This window comes from Ursus arctos, unplaced genomic scaffold (genome assembly GCF_023065955.2).
Source record: "Ursus arctos isolate Adak ecotype North America unplaced genomic scaffold, UrsArc2.0 scaffold_19, whole genome shotgun sequence".
Lineage (NCBI taxonomy): Eukaryota > Metazoa > Chordata > Mammalia > Carnivora > Ursidae > Ursus > Ursus arctos.
Window position 1 is genome coordinate 50,544,751 of NW_026622863.1, and position 24,557 is coordinate 50,569,307.

General features: G+C 41.4%; 2 protein-coding genes and 1 pseudogene across 2 annotated transcripts in view; 1 reads left to right on the forward strand and 2 right to left on the reverse strand.

Moving 5' to 3' along the window:
* Positions 1-6,453, reverse strand: part of LOC113243195 (orphan sodium- and chloride-dependent neurotransmitter transporter NTT5-like) — a 26,079-nt gene extending 19,626 nt beyond the window's left edge. The window contains exons 1-9 of the mRNA XM_048224005.1: positions 6,093-6,453; positions 5,452-5,609; positions 4,763-4,948; positions 4,469-4,579; positions 4,059-4,300; positions 2,289-2,475; positions 1,687-1,888; positions 1,408-1,567; positions 149-311 (exon numbers count right to left, since the gene is read on the reverse strand). Of these exons, the coding sequence (XP_048079962.1) occupies positions 149-311; positions 1,408-1,567; positions 1,687-1,888; positions 2,289-2,475; positions 4,059-4,300; positions 4,469-4,579; positions 4,763-4,948; positions 5,452-5,609; positions 6,093-6,453 (1,770 nt within the window). The remainder of the gene's footprint in view (positions 1-148; positions 312-1,407; positions 1,568-1,686; positions 1,889-2,288; positions 2,476-4,058; positions 4,301-4,468; positions 4,580-4,762; positions 4,949-5,451; positions 5,610-6,092) is intronic.
* Positions 6,454-12,626: 6,173 nt separating this feature from the next.
* On the forward strand, positions 12,627-12,932 carry LOC113243194 (U6 snRNA-associated Sm-like protein LSm3; annotated as a pseudogene).
* A 10,274-nt stretch (positions 12,933-23,206) lies between these two features.
* LOC113243307 (orphan sodium- and chloride-dependent neurotransmitter transporter NTT5) overlaps positions 23,207-24,557 on the reverse strand; it is a 63,140-nt gene continuing 61,789 nt past the window's right edge. Inside the window, 2 exon segments of the mRNA XM_048223843.2 lie at positions 23,207-23,443; positions 23,656-23,818. Of these exon segments, the coding sequence (XP_048079800.1) occupies positions 23,222-23,443; positions 23,656-23,818 (385 nt within the window). The 3' untranslated portion in view covers positions 23,207-23,221.

Genomic DNA, 24,557 nt, shown 5'->3' on the forward strand with positions numbered 1-24,557 from the left:
GGGTAGGACATGAACCAAGGCCAGAGACTAGATAACTGAATCCCTAAGGGAATCAGGGAATAAGAGGACAGAGTCCTAGAGGCCAGAGCAGATTGAAAAGTCCTCACCCACTCCCTAGGGGTTTCTGGGGTCTTAGAAGGAGGCTCACAATTCTTGAGTCCCAGGCCAAGTAGGTGATGTTCTTCAGAGACAGATGAATCAGGGTGCTTACAAACAGGACTAGCAGCACAAATGGAGACAGAAAACACCACAGCCAACGATAGATGGGGGAGATGGGGTGGCCCAACATGATAATCAAGTCTGCAAGGAATCTGGGAGGAAGGGCCACAAGACTTTGGGGGGGGGCCTATTCAGGCCTCATCCAGCCTTGGGGAGGGGTCAATCCAAACCCAGCCTGGGAGATAAAGCTTCACATTTCTTAAACCTTTTTATTAACCTCCACAACCAGTTTTCTTGCCTCTAATTCATCACCTTTCAGTCTGATTTCTGTCCCAGCCCCAGGATCAAAAAAAAAAAAAAAATTCTCTCCTCCCCCACCCTCAGGATAAAAGCCAATATATCCAGTTTCTAAATGTAGTTTCTTCAAGTCCATATATCCAGCTTTCTTTGGTGTACCTTCTTAACCCCAACATATATGTACCTTGGGTTTTTGCCTAGAATGCCCTTTCTTTCTTTCCCTTGACAAACTCCCTTCCTCTGTCTAGATTCTTTTCAAGCATCCCCTCCTTGCCTTCTTTAGATACCATCTGTGTTCCCAGAGTGCCCTTGGCTGCCTCTATCATAGGCTTACTAACCTGTCCCAAAATCTACCTACGTATGTATTCTTCTTTCAACTCTGAGACCAAAAACTCAATATAATTTATCCCAGTATCCTCAGTGCTCACAAGGCCTGCCTGGCCTTTGGGCACACTCTGGGTAATATGTAAGAGTGAGTGTATGAATCGGCAAACTGATGCCAAGAGCCACTATCACCTAGAAACACTGCCACATTTGGATTATACACTGCTTCTCAAATGGTAGTGTGCATATGATTTACTTGGGGTTCTTGTTAAAATGCAGATATGGATTCAAAGGTCTGGGGGTACAGGCTGAGGGTCTGCATTTCTAATAAACTCCCAGGTGATGTCAATGCTGCTTTTCCAGAGCACATTTTGAGAAGCAAGGGATTACATGCCCACACTGCCCTGGTTAAAAGTAGGGCTCAGGAGGCACTAGGACTTGATATGGACTGTCCACCACTTTTCCGTTCTACACCTGTTTTCTCCAGGAGTCTTCTCCTTCCCACCCTCTGGGGCCTCTCCATAAGCTCTGGGTCAGAGGCCTGACAGTGAGAGAGGAGGGCCAGTACTCCCTCAGGGCCCTTGCTGTGTGGTTGCATGACTGCAGATCCTGGGCTTAGAGCATCACCTCCTGGCCCCATAAATCCAGGCCATGGCTATGTTCTCCAAGATGACAATGAGGAAGAGCGGCAGAGATACCCAGTAATCATCCAGCAGGTTCACATAGTAGCTCCCCGAAGGCCTCACGAAAATGAGACTGCCCAGGAACATAGGCACACAGATGCCCACTGAGGGAAAACATCAGATTTGGATCAAGGTCAGAATTCAAACTTGGTTGTGGGAGAGTCCCAGTAGGGTTAAGCTAAACAATGGTCCTAGGTGGGAGTGGGGTCACAGGTTAGAGTACCTGTGAGCAGATTTGTACATTTCCTGAGGGAAGAGAAAGTGTCCTGGAGAGGGGTAACAATGCCCTGCACAATCCCTGTCATGGTGCTCAGCCCCAGGCTCGCCAGCAACACGAAGATGATGATGGCCCAGAAGGTGGATCCAGAAAAAGCAGAGATGATATCAGTAAATGCCACAATGGCCACACCGGGACCCTCCATAACCTGTAAGTGAAGGGAGGAAAGGCAAGGGCTCTGAGCTCACTCTGTAGAATCCTAACTGCATTCCCATCCCCTCCCCTAGGAAATGATCTGTAGCACCGTTAATAGACATTGTTAAACTCATCTGGCCTTGAGGCATGAGGACTTCATCCAACAACAGCTGCTGGTCTGGCAATTCTTTTGGGTTGATATGAACAGGCTTATATGAGCTCCAATGCCTGGTGCTACAGAGGCTACAACTGCCTTATTGCAATAGGGTACTGTGAACCTTGGTCTTGGTTGTCCAGGATGCTGCCAAGAATTGCCTTTCTGGATTCTAGAGACACCTAAGGAGAGCTGAAGTTTCTGGTGCACTGGGGGTTTTGAAGGGAACATTAGGACCACATCCCCAACCCTTACCTACCTCCTTCAATTGTTGAGATAAGTCGCAATTGGTCATATAGGGTAGGACCATGTCTTTGATTTGCTTAGGGAGACTCTTGATCCACCTGGAGTAGATGGAGCTGGGATCATGATACATACTGTCTGGGGGGTGGGCCTCAGCAGGCAGCACCCCAGAAGCTATCAGATTCAGCACTATCTCAGCATTCCTGAGGACAGGGGTAGAATCACATAAAACCTTTTGGCCCTTTAAGATAACTTCTCTTCTCTTATCTTCTACATGAGAAGGAAAACCACTAGTCTATAGAAATTTTGATCTCGCTGAAACCTAGGTCTCCAGGGTCCTAGTGCTCACTGTCTGACACCTACTTTCATAAGGTGTCTGCTGGAGGCCAGCGAGTTTCTGACTTAAGTGGGGCCCTGGAGGGGGTCCTTCGTACAATGTCATGCAGGGCTTTAAGACATTAACAAAAAAAATTTACCACCTTAAAAAAAAAAAAAGACATATACTTCCTACTAGACAATCTCAGGACATGTTAAAGCTTCTCAGCTTTCTTGACCTGCTGGTCTCTCCAATCTCCTAACATATAACTCTTCACCTTCCCTACTTCAGCCACGCTCAACTATTCAACCTGCTTCAACCTGCCATGTTCCCAATCATCTCCGTATCTTTGGCACATGACATTCTCTCTGCCTAGAACCACCCCCATTCCGCTCCTGCTCAGTCTACCCCAATTCTACCACTATACCGTTCTCCATATGCAAATTCCTACAAATCCTCACTCAGCTCCCTGAACTCCATTTACTGCCATGGAAAGCTATTCAAGATCTATTTCCATAAGGGCAAGTCAACAAGTTGCAGAAAAGGAGTATGGTATGATCCAATTTTTTTAATGGTATGTTTTTATATGTAGGTCTATGAATGGCAAACATTTGAAAGCTGTGGTTGTCAGGAGACAGACTGAGCTCGGGATTGCCTCCACGAGGAAGTCTTCTCTGACTGCCCCACGAAGTTAATAGCTTGCTCTTCTGTGTTTCTCATCATCCCTACTACCAGTTCTTACGTCCTTGTGATTATCTGTTTAGTATCTGCTTCCTCAAAAGACTGTGGTTTTCCTGAGGGCAGGGATGGTGATCTGCTTCACCACTGGCTGTGTTTCCAGAACCCAACACTGGGTTGCCAGATAGATGTTTTATAAATATCTGAGGAGTATTTTTACAATGAATCTCACAGGAGAAGAAAATCAGAAATGGGCTGTGGGTCCTTTTTTTTTTTTTTTTTTTTTCCTTATCTAATGATTCTGCTGAAGGTATTCTCTTAATTTTCCATGGCAGACCCCAGTTAAGAATGGGGTGAACACGGGGTGCCTGGATGGCTTAGATGGTTAAGCATCTGCCTTTGGCTCAGGTCATGATCCCAGGGTCCTGGGATCGAGCCCCACATCGGGCTCCCTGCTCAGCAGGGACTGCTCCTCCCTCTCCCTCTGCCTGCTGCTTCCCCTGCTTGTACTCTCTCTGTGTCAAATTAAAAAATAAAATCTTAAAAAAAAAAAAATGGGGTGAACACAACTTTGAAAACCTCCAAGTTTGGGGATTTCCTAGTTTAGAAAGGGAGCTCTGAAAGACAGTTGGAAAGATTCCGGTGTTTTGAAGGTTCAGGAGGCTCCTGTCTGAGGGTCCCATATTGACTGAGCCAACAGCCCTGAGGGATGGGGGCCTAGACTGGAATTCCATGAGCTATTTCTAAGACTTTGGTCTTTTTGATGATCTCCATATGAAAGATTGGGCTCACCTCAGGTAACATTTTTCATTGTTCTCTGTGGCCAAGTGGCCCATTATGGCAAATACAAACACTGTGGAAGTCAGTGAGGCAGTCAGGTTGAGAAGAGCCACAGCAAAGGCATCCATGACACAGTCGTTGGACCGAGGGATGTATGAGCTAATTGCGGTAAAGCTGCCAAAGCCAGGGCCCATGGATAAAAAGAGCTGGTTCCCTGTCCGGCGCCACACTTCCACAGAGTACAGGGCTGACACCTGGGGAGAAGTACCATGTAAACTGGGATATAAAGGGAAGAGGAGTAAACCATGACATAATGGAAGATGAGAAGAAGGCGGTGAAGGAAGGAGCCAGGAGGGCCTCTATCAGACTGACCCTGACACCCCCATATGGATAAGAGGATCAAAGGGCAGGGGACACCTCACCTTGGCAGCCAACAAACTCTTGAGACCAAAATGTGCGCCTTCCAGCATGAGACTCCGGATAAGAAGACAGAAAAGGATGAAGTAGGGAAGGAGTACTGAGACATACAGCATCTGAATAGGGAGTATGATTCAGAAATAGAGGTCAGCAAAGGCAGAAGCTGGGACAGTAGGATCAAAGACTATGGAGAGTCAAAGGTCATATTAGAAGGAGTTAGAAGTTGGAGACCTCTAGGCATCAAGTTAGGAGAATATTAGGGGGTCCCCTATAAGATTATAAGTTAGAGGATGGCTCACCTTCCCAGTGGACTTCAGTCCTTTGATCATGGAGATGCAGATAATTAACCAGGTCACAAAGAGAGAGACACTGAGATGCATAACTGGTAGTCCACCCATTTCAATTTCATCTGTGGCCTTCAATACATTCCGGTACCAAAAGTATGTGGTGGATGTTGTCCGCTCACATTCAGGATCTGAGGTGAACTAGCCATGGAGGAAACTGCAAGACCACGTGCCTCCCTCTTCCAATCCCCCTCCACCCTTTCCTTCTAATCTCCATCATCTTCCTGCTCGTCCCTATTCTCTCAATGATCCTCTTCCTTCTTCATTGCCCTATCCTTTTTTCAGCCCTCCCACTTGCCCTTTTCTTCCCTCTCTTCTCACCAAAAGCACTGGAGTTCTTCAGTAAGGGGCACGCTGACCAAGGCAGTGGAGACTGGAAAGACTGAACCAAATAGAAGAGACTCCAAGCCATGAGCACACTGTAGTACAAGCCCACGATGCAGCACACCTAGGGACCATGAAGAATTCTGGAGACGGGAGAAGAAAGGTAGGCCAGCAGAAGGGAGGGGATTTGACTAGAGGACTGGGGAACTGAAGAGACTTGACCCACAGAAATGAAGTCATTGGACCCATCCCAGGACAAGGAATGGTTGGTGTGGGAGTGGGACGTAAAGGGTAGGCCTTGGCAGGCCAGGACTCCTCACCATGAAGCTGGTATACCCCACACCACCAATCCATGGGCTGATGACCTTCCATACACCAATGCTGCCCTGACGCATCCTCTGACCAGCTGCCATCTCCAGGAATAAAAGAGGAACCCCGACCAAGAACAGCATGAGGATGTAGATGATGAGAAAACTGCCTGTGCAGGGAGTCAGGAGGGGCTCTGAGAACCACCTGGCTTTTCAGTGCCTGGACTTCCTTGGGGGTCTGGGAAAATACATTCCCCACCAGTGACCTCCCTCAGGGCTACTGGCATCAGGGATCAACTTTTTCCACAACCCTCATAGTCCCAGGTGTCCCTTGGGTCCCCAGTTCCTGGAAGACCCAGATGCTTAGTTTCTACTCCCGCCCTGAATCTCTGCCTTTAGCCCCACCACCCTCATGAACCTAAATGTTCAGATATTCTGCTCCCACCCACCTAACATCCTAGGTGTTCAGGTACCTGGCTCCAGTGTTGGTGGTGTAGTGGTGAGCATAGCTGCCTTCCAGGTACCTGGCTCCTGCCCTAGTCATGTTCCCGAATCCCCCACCCCTACATATCTCAGACACCCCAGAGTAGCTAGGATAGTCCTCTGGCTCCTCACCCCCTTGTGAGTCCATGATGCCTGGTCCCCAGGCTTACCACCTCCGTTGTGAAAACATAGATAAGGAAAGCGCCAGATGGTGCTCAGTCCCACAGAAAAGCCCACCTGGGCCAGGAGGTACTCGATTTTATTGGCCCAGGATGGTCGGTCAGTGGGGGCTTCCTCCTTTGGCTCATCATTGTCTATGGTCTCCAGTATTTCATCATTATCTTCATCAGACCAAATGTATGATGACACAGTGTCAAACTTCTGTTCCTCTGCCATCAGTTCCTCAGTAGTCAAATCAGGCTTTAAGAGCTGGGAAGCTGAGGTAGTAGTAATCAGGGATTTGGAATCCAAAGGTCTAGAAATCTGGGATTTCTCATCTTGGGTCTCCGTGTTTTCACTAACAGATGTCATCTTGGGTGGATTCTACTTCCTGCTTCTGCAGGGATGGGGCTTCCTTCTTTGTTGACCTTAAGGACATCAAGAACTACAGACTTCAGATATATGAGCTAAGGAAAGACAAGACTCATCCTATGAGAACCCCTGAGGCCTCCCAAACCCTTTCATCCTTATGTGGAGAAGAACATGGAGCCTCTACCCTTGAAAACATACCAAGGATATGCATGCCTCTATAACATAAATAAAACAATACTACCTACAATAATACCAAAGACATAAAATGTCTAGGAATAATTTTAACAAAAGATGAGCAAGGCCTTTACACCCCCCCCCCCCCACACACAAGCACACACACTAAAATATGACTGAGAGAAAATAAAATTAAGGGATATAACATGTTTGTGAAATGGAAATATAACAATGTCAATTATCCCCAATTTCATCTATAAATTCAATGCAATTCTTATTGAAATCACACCAGGGTTTGGGGGAAATTGACAAGCTGATTCTAAAATGTACATGAAAAGCAAAAGGCCTAGACTGGTTAATACAATCTTGACAAAGAAGAATCAAATGTAAAGACTAATTATAAAGCTATAGTAATTTAGAGAGTATGGTATTGGCACAGGGATCTATGGCATAAATAGGTCCATGGATCAATATGCTCTACTGTTTAATATGGTAGCTACTAGCCACATACGGCTATTTAAATTAATTAAAATTAGGGGCGCCTGCGTGGAGCAGTCGGTAAGCGTCTGCCTTCGGCTCAGGGCGTGATCCCGGCGTTGTGGGATCGAGCCCCACATCAGGCTCCTCCGCCTTGAGCCTGCTTCTTCCTCTCCCACTCCCCCTGCTTGTGTTCCCTCTCTCGCTGGCTGTCTCTATCTCTGTCAAATAAGTAAATAAATAAATCTTTAAAAAAAATAAAATAAATTAAAATTAAGTAACATTAACAATTTAATTCCTCAGTCATACTAGCCATATAGCAAGTGCTCAGTAGCTACATGGCTACCATACTGGAAGGACAGGTATCAAACATTTCCATTATCACAGAAAGTTCTTTGGATACTACTGGGAGAGTTCAGAAACTCACACAAATATGGTTGCCTGAGTTACAATAAAGCTGGCACTGCAAAGCTGTAGAGGAAGGGCATTTGTTTCAATGAACACTGGTTGTTAGAGCAATTGGAAATCTACAGATATAAACGAACCCCTGCCTCCCCAACTTCACATATTAAACAAAAATCTATTCAGAGAAGATCGAAGTTCTAAATGTGAAAGATAAAACAGTAACACTTCCAGATGAAAAACCTGTAAGAATATCTATATGGGGGCGCCTGGGTAGTGCAGTCGTTGGGCGTCTGCCTTCGGCTCAGGGCGTGATCCTGGCATACCGGATTGAGTCCCACATCGGGCTCCTCCGCTGGGAGCCTGCTTCTTCCTCTCCCACTCCCCCCTGCTTGTGTTCCCTCTCTCGCTGGCTGTCTATCTCTGTTAAATAAATAAATAAATAAATAAATAAATAAATAAATAATCTTAAAAAAAAAATCTGTATGACTTAGGTGTAGGCACAGATTTCTTAAATAGGACCTAAAAGCACCAATCATAAAAGAAAAGTTTGACACTTTGGATTAAATTAAAAATAGAAAATTCTTCAATGAAAACTTTGCATTAAATGAGTAAACAAGGGCACCTGGGCGGCTCAGTTGGTTAAGCATCTGCCTTCGACTAAGGTCATGATCCCGGGATCCTGGGATTGAGCCCTATGGAGGGCTCCCTGCTCTGCGGGGGGCCTGCTTCTCCCTCTCCTCCCGGCTCATGCTCTCTCTCACAATCGCTGTCTCTCTCTCAAATAAATAAAATCTTTAAAAAAAATAAATGAGCAAACAGACAAGCCCTGGAGCAGTGGAAGATATTTGCAACATATGTGGTAGACAGAATAATGCCCTTCTCCAAGATATCCACATCCTAATCCCTAGAACCTGTGAATACGTTACCTTACATGGAAATAGTGACTTTTCAATGTGATTAAGTTATTGATCTTGAAATGAGATTATCCTGGATTATCTATGATGGGCCCAATGTAATTATAGGGTCCTTCTATGGGGAAAAGGGAGGTGGGAGAGTCAGAATCCAAGGAGAAAATGAGATGGCAAGAGCAGAAGTTAGAATGATGTACCTTGAATGTGGAAGGGGACATGACTCAAGGAATGCTAGCTGGAAAAGGCTAGGAAATGGATTTTCCTCTAGAGCCTATGTAAGGAGCACAGGCATGCTAACACCTTCCTTTTAGCCCAGTGAAACAGATTTCAGATTTCTGACCTCCAGAACGGTACATTTATGTTGTTTTAAGCCACAAACTTTGTAGTTATTGTTAGAGCAGTAGTAGGAAACTAACAATATATAACCAAAAAAAGGGCTGTTTCCCAAACAGTATTTATAAAAAAAAGAAATACCTACAAATAGGGCCGTTTCCCAAACAGTATTTATAAAAAAAAGAAATACCTACAAATAAATAAGAAAAAGTAGACAAGTTAAAAAATGGAGGGGAGGGAAGAGAAAGCTTGAACAAGCTTACTAATATACTAAAGAAGATAAACAAATTGATAACCATTGGAAATGGTGGTCATTACTCAACTTCACTGATCACCAAGAAAATGTAAATAAAACCACAATGAGAATAGATGGATATATATGCAATAAATTGCGTATAATAAAATGTTAATTGTAGAACCTAGGTTGATTGGGTATATGGATGGTCACTGTATAAATCTTCCAACTTTTCTGTATGCCTATTTCTTCATAATAAAATGTTGGGACGAAACCACAATGAGACTACTATATACCCACTAGATAAGTCAATACGAAAAAGTCTGATTAAACCAAATGACAGCACATGTGGAAACTTCTGGAACTCACACAGTTCGTGGAAGCATAGGTTGGTACTACTTCAAAAAACTAGTTGAACATATTTATATACTTTCCATTCCAAAGTGATCATCTAACAGAAGTGTATACACAACTACACCAAAAACCATGTCCAAGAATGCTAATAATTGAGGGCGCCTGGGTGGCGCAGTCCTTAAGCATCTGCCTTGGGCTCAGGGCGTGATCCCGGAGTCCTGGGATAGAGCCCCACGTCAGGCTCCTCGCTATGAGCCTGCTTCTTCCTCTCCCACTCCCCCTGCTTGTGTTCCCTCTCTCACTGGCTGTCTCTATCTCTGTCAAATAAATAAATAAAAAATCTAAAAAAAAAAAAAAAGAATGCTAATAGTTGTACTATTCATAACTACCCAAACCTGGAAACAACACAAATCTCCTTCTACAGTAGAACGGATCAGTGACAGTATATTCATATAACGGGTATGCAACAATAAAAAGACTGAATTGCTGATATGCACAACAACCTGGATGAATCTCAGAAATATTACTTTGAATGAAAGAAGCAAGGCCCAGAAGAGAACATACTATATAATTTCACTTATATGAAGTTCAAGAAGAGGCAAGACAAATTCGTGGTGTCAGAATAGTGTACTTACACTGTGATAATTTATCTAATTATAATTATGATTTGCACATATTTTCAATTATATTCTGTCTACAAGAGACTCACTTTAGATCCAAAGACACAAATAAATTGAAAAGATGGAAAAAGATATACCATAAAAATAGAGAGAAGGGGTGGGTATACCAACATCAGACAAAACAGACTTTAAACAGAAAAAGTTTACATGAGACAAAGAAAGGCATATATTAATAAAAGGTTCAATACAGCAAGAATATATAACAATTATAAGTATTTGCACACCTAATAACAGACCATAAAAAATACATGAAGCAAAAATAAATAGAACTAAAAGAAGAAAGAGTTCTACAATAACAGTTGGGGACTTACACACCCCACTCTCAATAACGGATAGGATTACCAACTGGAAGCAGAGATCTTAAACAACACAATAAACCAACCAGATATAACAGACATAAACGGAATACAATTTAATGACAATAGCACATACAGTCTTCTCAAGTGCACACAGAAGATTTTCCAGTGTAGATATATGTTAGGCCACAAATTTAGTTTCAACAGATTTTAAGAGGTAGATATCATATCAAATATCTTCCCTGACCACAAAGAGATGAAGTTAGAAATCAATAACAAGGGGCGCCTGGGTGGCTCAGTCAGTTAAGTAGCTGCCTTCGGCTCAGGTCATGATCCCAGGGTCCTGGGATCTAGCCCTACATGGGGCTCCCTGCTCAGTGGGGAGTCTGCTTCTCCCTCTACCCCTACTTGTGCTCTCTTGCTTGCTCTTTCTCTCAAATAAATAAAATCTTTTTAAAATTTGACCAAAAAAAAAAAAGACTCAATAACAAAATTAAAACTGGAAAATACACAAAATTGTGGAAAATAAACAACATACTCTTAAACAATGAATGATCAAAGAAGAAATCACAAGGGAAACTATAAAATACTTAAGAGATGAATAAAGATGAAAACACAACATACCAAAAGTTATGGGATACAACAAAAGCAATACTAAGGAGGACATTTATAGTGATAAATGCTTACATTAACAAATAAGAAAGATCTCATATCAAAAACCTAACTTTACAACTTAAGGAACTACAAAAAAAGAACAAATGAAACCCAAAGCTAGCAGAAAGGAGGAAGTACTAAAGATCAGAATAGAGATAAATGAAATAGAGAATAGGAAAATAGAGAAAATCAAGGAAACCAAAAGTTGGTTCTTTGAAAAGATCAACAAAATTGACAAAACTTTAACTAGATGGACTAAGGAAAAAAGAGAGAAGACTCAAATTACTAAAATCAGAAATGAAAGTGGGGACACTATGACTTATCATTCTATGGAAATAAAATGGATTATGAGAGTACTATGAACAACTCTACACCCACAAACTGTATAACCTAGATGAAATAGACAAATTCCTAGAAACACAAAACCCATCAAAACTAAATCACAAAGAAGTAGAAAATCTGACTAGACATAACTAGTAAGAAGACTGGATCACTCACTAATTTAAAAAATCTTTCAATGAGAAGAAGCCCGGCGGGGCGCCTGGGTGGCACAGCGGTTAAGCGTCTGCCTTCGGCTCAGGGTGTGATCCCGGTGTTATGGGATCGAGCCCCACATCAGGCTCCTCCGCTGGGAGCCTGCTTCTCCCTCTCCCACTCCCCCTGCTTGTGTTCTCTCTCTTGCTGGCTGTCTCTATCTCTGTCAAATAAATAAATAAAATCTTAAAAAAAAAAAAAAAAAGAAAAGAAGCCCGGGCCCTGATGGTTTCACTGGTGAAATATACCAAACATTTAAATAAAGACTAATATCCATCCTCCTCAAATTTTCCCCCAAACTGAAGAGGAGGCAATACTTTCTAATTCATTTTATGAGGCCAGCATTACCATGGTACCAAAGCCAGACAAAGATACTATAAGAAAAGAAAACTAGAGACCAAATTCCCTGATGAACATAGACACAAAAACCCTCAACAAAATACTGGCAAACTGAATTCAGCAGCATATTGAAATGATTATATACCATGACAAAAGGATTTATTCTTGGAACACAAAGATGATTCAACATATGAAAATTGTTCAATGTAATGCACCACACTAACAGAATGAAGGCTAAAAATCATGATTTAAATAGATACATAAAAAGCATTTAAGAAAATTCAACATTCTTTCATGATAAAAATTTCATCAAACTAGGATCAGAAGGAAACTACCTCAACATAATAAAAGTCATATATGAAAAGCCCACAGTAAACATTATACTCAATGATGAAAGACTGAAGGCTTTCCAAGATCAGGAAAAAGGAAAGAATGCTGCTTTCACCATTCTGTTCTTTTTTTTTTTTTTTAAGATTTTATTTATTTGACAGAGATAGAGACAGCCAGCGAGAGAGGGAACACAAGCAGGGGGAGTGGGAGAGGAAGAAGCAGGCTCATAGCGGAGGAGCCTGATGTGGGGCTCGATCCCATAATGCCAGGATCACGCCCTGAGCCGAAGGCAGACGCTTAACCGCTGTGCCACCCAGGCGCCCCTCACCATTCTGTTCTATTCATTCTTTTCACAATTCTAGTCAACATAGTACTGGAAGTTCTGGCCAGAGCAATTAGGTAAGAAAAAGAAATAAAATGCATCCAAGGGAAAGGGCACAGGGTTTGAAACATGGCAGACGATGTGGACCAGCAACAAACTACCAACACTGTAGAAGAGCCCCTGGATCTTATTAGGCTTAGCCTGGATGAGTGAACTTATGCGGAAATGAGAAATGACAGAGAGCTTTGAGGAAGATTACATGCCAATGATCAGCATTTAAATATGATATTGGGAGATGTGGAAGAAAACTGTGACTACCATAGACATTGTTGAGGAAACATACACAGAGATATATAAATGAAGAAAATGGAATATTCTGATGCTCTCTGGAGAGATGGTGCTGTACTAGTTGCCCCTCCATTAAGAACTGGCTGAAACAAAGAATTTATCATGTATGGAATATAGGAGAGTCCGTATGATTGCCTCTTTAAATGTAGAAGACATTCAAAAGGGAAACCTGTGTAAATTTTGATATTAAGAAATGACCAAGTATTCTTCCAGTCCTGAAATGAATTGATTTGCAGATAACTCAAAAATTTTTAAGCTATAGGGCATTTTTATTTTTCCCAACCCTTTCAATAAATATGATCACCAAAAAATAAAAAATAAAAAAAACCATCCAAATTATAAGGAAGTAATAAAGTTACCTCTGTTCATAGATGAAATGATCTTATACGTGCAAAACACTAATGATTCTATTTAAAAAAAAAACAACTGTTAAAACTAATAAATTGGGGTACCTAGGTGGCTCAGTCAGTTAAGCGTCTGCCTTTGTCTTGGGTCATGATCCCAGGGTCCTGGGATTGAGCCCCACATCGGACTCCTTGCTCATCAGGGAGCCTGCTTCTCCCTCTCCCTCTGCTACTGCTCTCCCTGCTTGTGCTCTGTCAAATAAATAAATAAAATCTTTAAAAAAAACCCTAATAAATGAATTCAACAAAGTAGCAGGATACAAAGTCAACACTCAAAAATCAGTTGCATTTCTATGCACTGACAATGAACAATCTGAAAAGGAAATTATGAAAACAATTCCATTTACAATGGCATCAAAAAGAATAAAATACTTCGGAATTAACAAAAGGAAGTAAAAGACTTATGCAATGAAAACTATAAAATATTGCTGAAAGAAATTAAAGAAGACATAAAGGGAAACATATCTCGTATTCATGAACTGAAAGACAAAGTTGTTAAAATGTTAATACTAGCTAAAGTAATCTACAGATTTAATGCAATCCCTATCAAAATCCCAGTGACTTTTAAAAAATACAAATAAAAAATTCATGTGGAATCTCAAGGGGTCTTGAATAGCCAAAACAATCTTAAAAAGGGAGAACAAAGATGGAGGATTCACACTTTCTGACTTCAAAACTTCGTATGCAAAAGTTACAGTAATCAAAACAGTGTGGGACTGGCATTAAGACAGACATATAAACCAATAAAATAGAATGGAGAGCTCAGAAAGAAACCTCTGCATACACGGTCAAATGATTTTTGACAATGCTGCCGAGACCATCTGATAGGGAAAGAATAATCTTTTCAACAAATGGTGCTGGGAAAATTGGTTAACCACATGCAAAAGAATGAAGTTGGACCCTTACCTAACACCATATATAAAAATTAACTCAAAATGGATCAAAGACCTAAATGTAAGACCTAAAACTATAAAACTATTAGAAAAAAACATAAAGCAAAATCTTCGTGATACCGGATTTGGCAGTGATTTCTTGGATATGACACCAAAGGCACAGGCAACAAAAAATATATAGCGTAGTTAGATATCGTGAAAAATTTTCAGGGTGCCTGGGTGGTTCAGGCGTTGAGCATCTGCCTTCCACTCAGGTTGTGATCCCAGCATCCTGGGATCCAGCCCTGCACTGGGCTCCCTGCTCAGCGGGGAGCCTGCTTCTCCCTCTCCAGCTCCCCCTGCTTGTGTTCCATCTCTAGCTGTCTCTTTCAAAAAAATAAGTAAAAACTTAAAAAGAAAAAAAGAAAAATTTTCAAATTTGTATATCAAAAGTTAATGTCAACAGAGTAAAAATACAACCCACAGAATGAAAGAAAATATTTCTGAAATCGTGTATCTAATGAGGGATTCGTATCCAGAATATATAGAGAACTCCGCAATCTGATTCAAAAATGGACAAAGGACTACAATGAGATACTATCTCACACACTTTGGTATGGCTACTATAAAAAAAAAAAAAGGAAAGAAAAGAACAGGTGTTGGTGGAGATGTGGAGAAATTGAAACCCCTGTGCACTTTTGGTGACAATGTAAAAAAAATGGTACAGCTGCTGTGTAGAAAACAGTAAGGCAGTTCCTCAGAAAATTAAAAATAGAATTATCATATAATCTAGCAATTACACCTCTGGTTATATACTCAAGGTAATTGAAAGCAGGATCTCAAAGATATTCTTGTACACCCATGTTCATAGCAGCATTATTCACAATAGCTAGAACATGTAAGCACTCCAACTGCCTATTGAGGGATAAATGAACAAGCAAAACGTGGTACAGCCATATAATGAGGTATTTTTACCTCATTAGGAAATTCTGACATTTGCTACAACATGGATGAACCTTGAGGATATTATACTAAGTGAAAAGACAAAGACAAAAAGACAAAGACTGCATGATTCTACCTATATAAGGTACTTAGAATAATCAAAATCATGGAGACAAACAGTAGTAGAATGGTAATTGCTAGGGGCTGTGGGGGGTGGGTAATAGAGATTTATTGTTTATACAGAGTTTCAGTTTTACAAGATGAAAGAGTTGTGGAGGCAGATGGTAGTGATGGTGTGCAACACTATGAATGTGTTTAATAACACTAAGCTGTACACTTAAAACTGGTTAAGATGGTTTAAGTTTTGCATTATGTATATTTTACCACAATAAAAAAAATTGGAAACAATGGAATACAACATGGTATAGCCACAGAGAGTCATAGTTGCTTCTAAAAGTTAAACATACACTTTCCATATAACCCAGCAATACCACTACGAGGTATTTTCCCAAGAAGTTTTGTTTACAAAAACCTGCATGCCAGTGTTTACAGCTACTTTACTCATGACTGCCCAAACTGTAAAAATCCACATGTCCTTCAACTACTGAATAATAGATACACTGTGGTACATTCATAGAATGCAAAACGCAGTAAAAAGGAATGCAATATTGATACATTCAACATCCAGGAATTTCTTATATATTACACAAATGAAAGAACCCAGGCTCAAAAGTCTACATAAAGTATGATTTCATTTAAATGACATGCTAGAAAAGGCAGAAGTATAATGATTTCCATCACTATACTTGATGGAGATCCCTGGAACCAATCACTGGTTGCTGTGGGTTAAAGGTAGAGTTAGGGTTTGACTACAAAGGGGCAGCACGAGGGAGATTCGGAAGTGATGGAGCTAGCTGTTTTTTATCTTGACTGTGGTGGTAGTTACATGACTCTATATGTATTTGTCAAAAGTCATAGAACTATACACTTAGAGTAAACTTTTACTGTATAGAAATTTAAATCTAAAAATAATGAAAACCTTGTGTGTCAATGATACTTCAATTTAAAAAAGATTTTAAAATGAGATATTTTTTAAAGATTTATAATCTTCTTTGGAATTTATCAAGATTTATAACAAAGCTACAGTAACTACAACAGAGATAAATCTCTGTATGGATAGATGTCAGATATATAGATATTTATAGATATCAGCTCTTTAATCTTGGGATAATGCCCTTATATTTAACTGTATTCTATATATTGTCTGAAAAGATATTCTATATATTGTCTGAAATTTTCAAATTTTTGTTTTGTAATATGTAAGTCTTTAACCACCTTAGGTTGATTTTTTTATAAGGCACGAGGGGTGAATCTAAATTTATTTTTTTTAAATATGGATATCCAATTGTATCAGCACCATTTATTAAACAGCATTTTCTTTCCCTACTTATGTGCAGTGTCAACTCTGCCATTAATTAAAGCTCCATATATATGGGGGTCTGTTTCTGGGTCCTTTATTCTGTTTCATTGGTCATTTTGTGTATCCTTGCATATTTACCTCACTGTCTTAGTTTCTGTAGCTTTATACAGACGAGAGAGAGAGAGAGAGAGAAAGAGAATCTCCAAAACAAGTAAAACAAAACAATATAGGGACATATACATAGGTTCTAAAACAATAAAGAAGCAAGGAAATAGCTACCCTAAAAGTCAGAACACTGATTTCCTCTAGAGAGGAGGGAAGTAGTGGTGTTGGAGTATGAGCACATGGGATCTTATGGGATACTGATTCTTGACCAGGGTCATGGTGATAAGAATGCCTGTATTCCCTATGGGTCAAGAAGGCACCATGGAAAATAATTCAGCTTAAACTCATTAGCAGGTACACTACCTAAGAAGGCTGACTCTGGAGTAGGATATGAGAGGTGAAGTGGTTAGATTAGAGTCAAATCTCCTGTGTCAGCAAATTACGCTGTCCAGGGAGAATTCACATATAAGTCTCCACAAAAAAGTCACTATTCAGATTCCTCCTACACTCTGGGCCTACATGGTGAGTCTGTGTGTCCCAGAGAAGCAGAGACCACCACCAAGGGATGACTGTAGCCATGTCTCCAGTAATGTTGGAGATGACTGTCCCTTATTTCCTTCCATGAACACTCGGGCTTGAGGAAAGGAGGGGGTCTTAAGTTTGAAAACATTGGAGGACTTGTGGTGAGAAACACACGCTTGGAAAAGGGGGAGGAGATGAGTCAAGGGGAAGGAAGAATAAAAGAAGAGACCACCTCTTTTCCAGTTCAGGTCCCTTGAGTCACAAGCCTGTCCAGGAATGGGAATGAAGCAGCTTTGAATTAGATGAGACTGGAGTTTTAAAGTAGATGTTAGACTGGATTTTTAAATGAATGAAAATGAGCAGAAGTTAAGGGATCTAGAACTCAGCAAGATAAAGTCAATAATATAAAGGTAGGCACAGAGCTTGGGGAAAAACAAAGTCTGCTCATATTTGTACTCTACTACCTCAGACTATTCAAAGGTCGTGGTGTGTCTGTGTTTTTAACATTTATTTATTTATTTTAGAGAGACAGAGAGCATGAGTGGGAGGGGCAGCGGGAGAAGGAGAGAATCTCAAGCCGACGCTGCACTGAGGCAGAGCTCCATGTGGGGCTCCACCCCACAACCCTGAGATCAGCACCTGAGCCCAAACCAAGAGCTGGATGCTTAACCTACTGCACCACCCAGGTGCCCCAGGGTTTTTTTCTAATTAAGGGACAAATAACGTATGAAGTCTCTGGAGAATTATCACACCCAGACCTAAAATAAAATTGTTTTACCTATTTAAAAAATCAACTTAAAAATATAAATAAATAAAATATCAACTTCTTGGATTAACCTATCCGTTGAACAAATATTTGATTACCTACTTGGGCCTAGAAGCACATACGACACTGTTCTAGGCATATGGATACAGTAGCAAACAAAATTCCTGCCTCCCTACATTCTAGTAAAGCTTATATTCTACTAACTTAAAATATCTTATATAGTGGGGAATATTTGAGTGTCTAACATCTGTGTATAAAGTCTGGGTAAATGCACAGATTTAGGGGAAAATTATAGAATCTTGGCACACTATCATCTATATTAGCCCTTTAATCTTGGAATCATTCCCTTATGCTTAATAATTTAATTTCCCCAAGAAATTTGTGGGATTATTTCCCAATCTCCTTTGACAGTAAGAAAGTTAAGGCTAAAGAGAGAAAGTGACTTGCTGAGGGTCACAGAACTACCTATGGGTTTGATATAATAAAAACAGATTTGTCTCCAAATGCTATGTTCTTCCCACCAGGCCAAGAAGCCCCTTAAGACAGAGATTGTAACAATACTCCCACCATTGGGTCTGGGATTAGTCTTGCTGCCATGGACACCTAAATCAGTGAGAAGACATTTGGGCATTTCTCTATTAGATGTCTACAAACCCTATCACACAAAGTCCTAAAACTGAGGTTTTGCCTCAATTTGCCTGCCTAGACTCTAGGTCCACCTGCCCTATGCCATAGGTGGAAACACAGATGGATTTGTGGGTTTGGGGATGGGAAAACTGATGGAGACAATGTTGAGCTCATTCTGGGAAACAATAAGGGTGAGGGCTTATGGACACCAACTTCTGAGAAGCGAACATCAAGAGTATCAGACCACATGACAGAAAAATATGTAAATGTAAGATCTGAGAAGCTAAATAAAAAATGAATTGAAAAATTGAATTGAGGGGCGCCTGGGTGGCGCAGTCGTTAAGCGTCTGCCTTTGGCTCAGGGTAAGATCCCAGCGTTCTGGGATCGAGCCCCACATCAGGCTCCTCTGCTGGGAGCCTGCTTCTTCCTCTCCCACTCCCCCTGCTTGTGTTCCCTCTCTCGCTGGCTGTCTCTCTCTGTCAAATAAATAAATAAATAAAATCTTTAAAAAAAAAAAAGAAAGAAAAATTGAACTGAAAAAATGAATTGAAAATTGAAAAAATGAATATGAATTTATAACATATTTTGAATTGTTGAATTGAAAAAATGAATATGAATTTATAACATATTTTATCTTAGGAAACTATTTCCTAGGTGTATTTACTGAAAAGGCCTAGAACAATGACAGTAGCAATGAACACCCCTAGCACAATATTGTGATCTCTAAACATCATTTCCCATCAAAAGGAACTAGCTATCCTTGGGAAAAAAAGCTGATTTCAGATCTGGGGTATGAAGTGTACAAATTAATCCTGATAAATAAGGGGAAAGAATCAAAGTTTACTTTGCTTTTCTCATATAAACGGTATACTCAGGTAGCAAATGTTTGGTAATTGGAAATTTCTTTTTCTAGAAGTATTAAGCTAATAAAAAAAAGAAGGAATGATAAAGTTAGAATACCACCATTTTATAATCTCTAATGAGTATGTACATCTAGCCAACAACCATCCATGGCTGCTCACATCACAAAAAGAGAGAACACCCAGAAATTTTTTGCCTCCTGATAGAAGCACATAAAACCATTCACGAAGTATTGTTGCCAGAATATTGATCCTAAAACGAATCAACTTGTTGACCTAACTACCAATTTATAAGAAATCCAGGGAACAGGGGGCATCTTAAATGACACCACAGGGAGGCAATTAGCAAATTCCAGATGGTTAGAAACTACAGAACAAATCACCCAGTTTCATCAGTAAATGCATTGCAAGAGAAAAAAGACAGAAGGAGCGCTATAGATTAAAAAGTTTCCCAATGGATACAGCAACAAACTGCAACGTATGAATTTTATTTGGATGATTCAAACAATCTAAAAGAATTATGAGACGGTCTCTCGAATAGTTAAACATAGAGTTGGCATATGATCAAACAATTCCACTCCTAAGTATATGCCAAGAGAAATAAAAACATACGTTCATCCAAAAAACTTTTACATGAATGTTCATAACAGCATTATTCATAATAGCCCCAAAGTGGAAACAACCCCAAATGTCCATCAACTGATAACTGGATAAATAAAATGTATATCTCTACAGTGGAATATTCAGCAAGAAAAAGAAATAAAATACTGATATATGCTACACATGGATGAAGTTTGAAAATATTATGTTATGTGAAAGAAGCCAATCACAAAGGACTACACATGTTGTATGATATCATTTATATGAAATGTCCAGAATAAGCAAATTTCTTAAACCAAAAGTAGATCAGTGGTTGTCTAAGGCTGAGGTTGGAGGCCGGAGTAGTTGGGGTGACAGCAAAAGAAAGTGGGGTTTCTTTTGAGGGTAATGAAAATGTACTAAAATTGACTGCGGTGATGGATGCACAACTCTGTGATATTACAAGCCACTGAATTGTACACTTTAAATGGGTGAATTGTATGGTATGTGACTTATATCTCAACAAAGCTATTAAGGGGCGCCTGGCTGGCTCAGTCAGTAGAGCATGTGACTCTTCATCCTGGGGCCGTGGGTTGAGTCCCATCCTGGGTGTAGAGATTACTTAAAAAAAAAAAAAAAAGTTTAAAGCAAGCCACAAAGCTGTTAAAAAAAGATAAAGCTACCACAAAAAAAAAAAAAAAAAAAGAAGAAGAAGAAGAAGGAGGAGGAGGAGGAAGAAGAAGAAGAGGAGAGAGACAACCAGGAAAATCTGAACACTGACTGGGTATTTGATGATATTAAAGAATTACTGTTATTTATTTTACAAACAGTGATAATAGTTTTGTCAGGGTTTTTTTTTTTAAGCATTATTTTTTTAGAGATAAGTACTGACATATCTACAGATGAATTTGGGATTTGCTTCAAAATAATGGGGAGGCCTGTAGTGGGAGGAGGGAAAATGAAACCAGATTTGTCACCAGTTGGTTACAAGGTGGGTGATGAGTACAAAGGGATTCATTAAGTTATCCTTTTGTATATGTTTGAACATTTCCGAAATAAAAGGGCTAGAAGCCACAAGGCAAGAATCTTTATCAGGCTACCCCTGACTCACTGTGGGAACCCCTCTTTCTTCCGGGCCTCCTGATGAAAATTAAGGATGACAATAGCTATATCTCATACTATTTTTTTTTAAAGATTTTATTTATTTATTCAACAGAGATAGAGACAGCCAGCGAGAGAGGGAACACAAGCAGGGGGAGTGGGAGAGGAAGAAGCAGGCTCATAGCGGAGGAGCCTGATGTGGGGCTCGATCCCACAACGCCGGGATCACGCCCTGAGCCGAAGGCAGACGCTCAACTGCTGTGCCACCGAGGCGCCCCTCAGACTATTCTTGTGAGGAAAGTGAAGATATGTGTAAGGTACCCTACCAAGGGACGGGGCTCCATTTTGTCTAAGGCCAGAGATTCCCAAGAGCAATGCAAAGGAAAATCTGCTCATCACACACAAAGGGTCTACGAAACCCGACACTGGACAGTAATGACCCCTAGATCTATGGAGAGAAGAACCTACAATAGTAATCGGTCGTTCTATCTATAATCAGTAGCCCTTACAGCAACGTGAGATATTCGCAATTCAAACAGCCTTGCGGTTAGGTGCCAAAGGACATTCAACAAGTGACCAGAGAATATAAAAATTTAGAGTGGGAAAAGACACACCAAAGTTTCATTCCACTCCCATCGGTTTATCCGGTAAGCCCCTTCTTTTCAATCCCTCTCCCACACGTTCCATTCCCAAAGCTGAAACTGGACGGGGAGGCAGAAAGGAGGATGAACACCACCAAAGGAAGGGGGTTCAAAACTCAGACCCTCTGATAATGAGAAGGTGACTGCCTCCTGTCGGATTTTTACCTTACCGGACTCAAGAGCACAGGGCTTCGGGCAGACAGATCGTTTAGATGGGGGCGGGGCTACAAGGTCCAGGAGCCAATAGGCGATAACCGGTAGGTTCACGTCCCGTCCCTCGCTCCAATCTTCCGAGCTTGCCCGGTGAGAAACTTCAGAGGTCCAAAGACTTTTGGGACCTCACGTCTTCCCACTCCCTAGGCCCATCCTCAGAGCCCCACCCGCCAATGGTTGAGATGTCTGCTTTTTCTTCTTTTGTCTCAGAAAGTTACGCAGAGGCAGCCACCCTATGGTAGCTAAGCAATCCAAAATACTGAGATCTCTGAGCATTAAGGGAAACTCATTCCTTGGATCTTCTGGTATCCCAACCACCACCAGCTACAGCTCCCATCCCCAGTAGCTAACTGACTGGCCCTATCTCCTTTTGGGAAGTACTTCAGCTCAGTTGTGGAGCTGCCCCTCCCACAAGTTCTGAGAGACCCACTCAGTCATCACCCACTAGGCAAATTCATTTGATTTAGCCGTTCAGTAAAACCTGCCATGTCTCCTACCACACAGATATGGGGCCCTGGCGGGCTCAGCAATATAGTTTGGTAGTTCCCTAAACTGGTTGTGTGTCGATTCACAGTCTTGCAACCTCTTTTCAAAAATAATTTTTACACTCATTATAGGATTACCATGTCCCATTAGCAAGTGCATTAATATTCTTTCCATCCTTGCTGAAGCCACCATTTCCCAGGTTTGTCTTTGCTAAAGGCCAATCCCCAGATAAAAGCAAGGCTAGTAATAGAGCATCTGATTTTGCCAAGGCAAGGAGAGGGCAGGAATGCTGGGCTGGGCATCTGGCTCTCAAAAGAAAGAACTTCTGGGAAAAAGACATTTATAGGGAAAAAAAAGTCTGCTGACACTCAGTACTTGTAGTCCCAGTGGACTGATTTATTGACCAACAGCATTACTCCTCCAGCTCTCTTCCAGGAGCTGGACAGATGAGTCAAGAAGCAGATTTATTAGGCATTACTGATAGTGTATATGTATATATGTGTAGTGTATATGACATATATATACACACACACACACATACATACACACACACACACACACACACACATATACACACACAGAGGAAGAGGATGGGGAAAACACAATGACAGTGGTAATCAGGGAGGATGGGGGCTGGGAGGTGGCTCCAGAGTCAGACCTCATGAGTCCACCAAATAAGGCCTCTACTCTTGGGAGTAAAAGCAGTTCTGGGTCTGGGGATATCAACAGTTGCAAGCTGGTAGAGTTGCCTATTATGCTGTTTCGAGGAATGTGTGATGTCAAATGAATCAAGTTAGGCAATTACACAACAGGTTGACCAGCAACTTGATTATCACCTTATAGGATTTCTTCCTTTTGGACCTCTTCAATGGGTGTTGGCTGGATTAAGGGTAAGGATTTGGAGGATATCACAGGCTTGCCCTGACTTGTGGGGGTGAAGGAAATCCTTTGGGTGAGGCAATATACAAAATATGTGGGGATGGGGAGGGTGACAATGAGAAAAAGGGCAATCATCACAAGCAGCCCCCATGATGGATATTGTCGAAGCACCTCTTTTGACTGTGGAAAGATGGGAAAGGGGCTCAGAACGTCAAAGTTCCCAGAAAAGGAAGGATTGTGGAAGGGAAGGGTGAGAGGCTGACCAGGGCATGGGACTAATGAGTCTGTAGGGAGTCAGGGAATGAGATGATAGGGTCTTTAGGCCATGGGTGGATTGAAAGATCCAGCCCCCACTCCCTAGGAAAGTCTGGTATCTAGGGAGGGAGGCTCACACTGTTTGAGTCCCAGGCCACATAGGTGATAGTCTTCAGAGACAGATGAATCAGAGTAATCACAAACAGGGCTAGCAGCACAACTGGAGACAGAAAGCACCACAGCCAACGAATGATGGGAGAAGCGAGGGGTCCCCACATGATCGCCAAGTCTTCAAGGAACCTGGGAGGAAGGGCCACAAGACTGTAGGAGGCCTAGTCAGACCTCACCCAGCCTTGGGGGTCAAGGCCTGACTGACCTTAGCATCTTTCAAATATTCTACTTTACCTCCAAACCCCTGCCTCAGCTCAAGCCTCATCCTCTCTTATCTTCTCCCTAGTCAGTCCTGCATCCCAACCCAAGAAAAAATTTTCAAACATCCCTCTACTGCTCAAAACCTTTCATGAGTACCCAATTCCCTCAGGATAAAGACCTAGTCCTTTCATTCATTCCACGAATATCAAAGTGTTTATGATGTGCGAGGGACTCTTCTACATGCTGGGTATCCATAGTGAACAACATAGACTGAAAAAGAAGGCAACACTTGACCTTCAGGGAAATGTTCTTAGTTTCTTCCAGCCCATGGATCGAGCCTCCTCTACTGCATGTTCTCAATCACAATAAATATCCAAGTGCGTCCTTTGGCCTAGAATGCCATTCTCTTTGTCTACTTATTCATCTGTCTGGACTATGCTCAACCACTTTCTCCTTTAGGGTGTCTTCCCGGTCTCTCCAGGTGGCCCTACAGTGCCCCCGGCTACCTGGACTACAGACTTACCACCTGGATTGGGATTACCTGCTTAGATAGGTCTTTCCCTTTGGTCTCTGTGTTTTTTGAGAGGAGGGGCTCACTCTAATTTATTTGTATCCCAGTAATGACAAGGCTTTCCCGACACAGAGAAAGCCCCAAGAAAATTTTCTG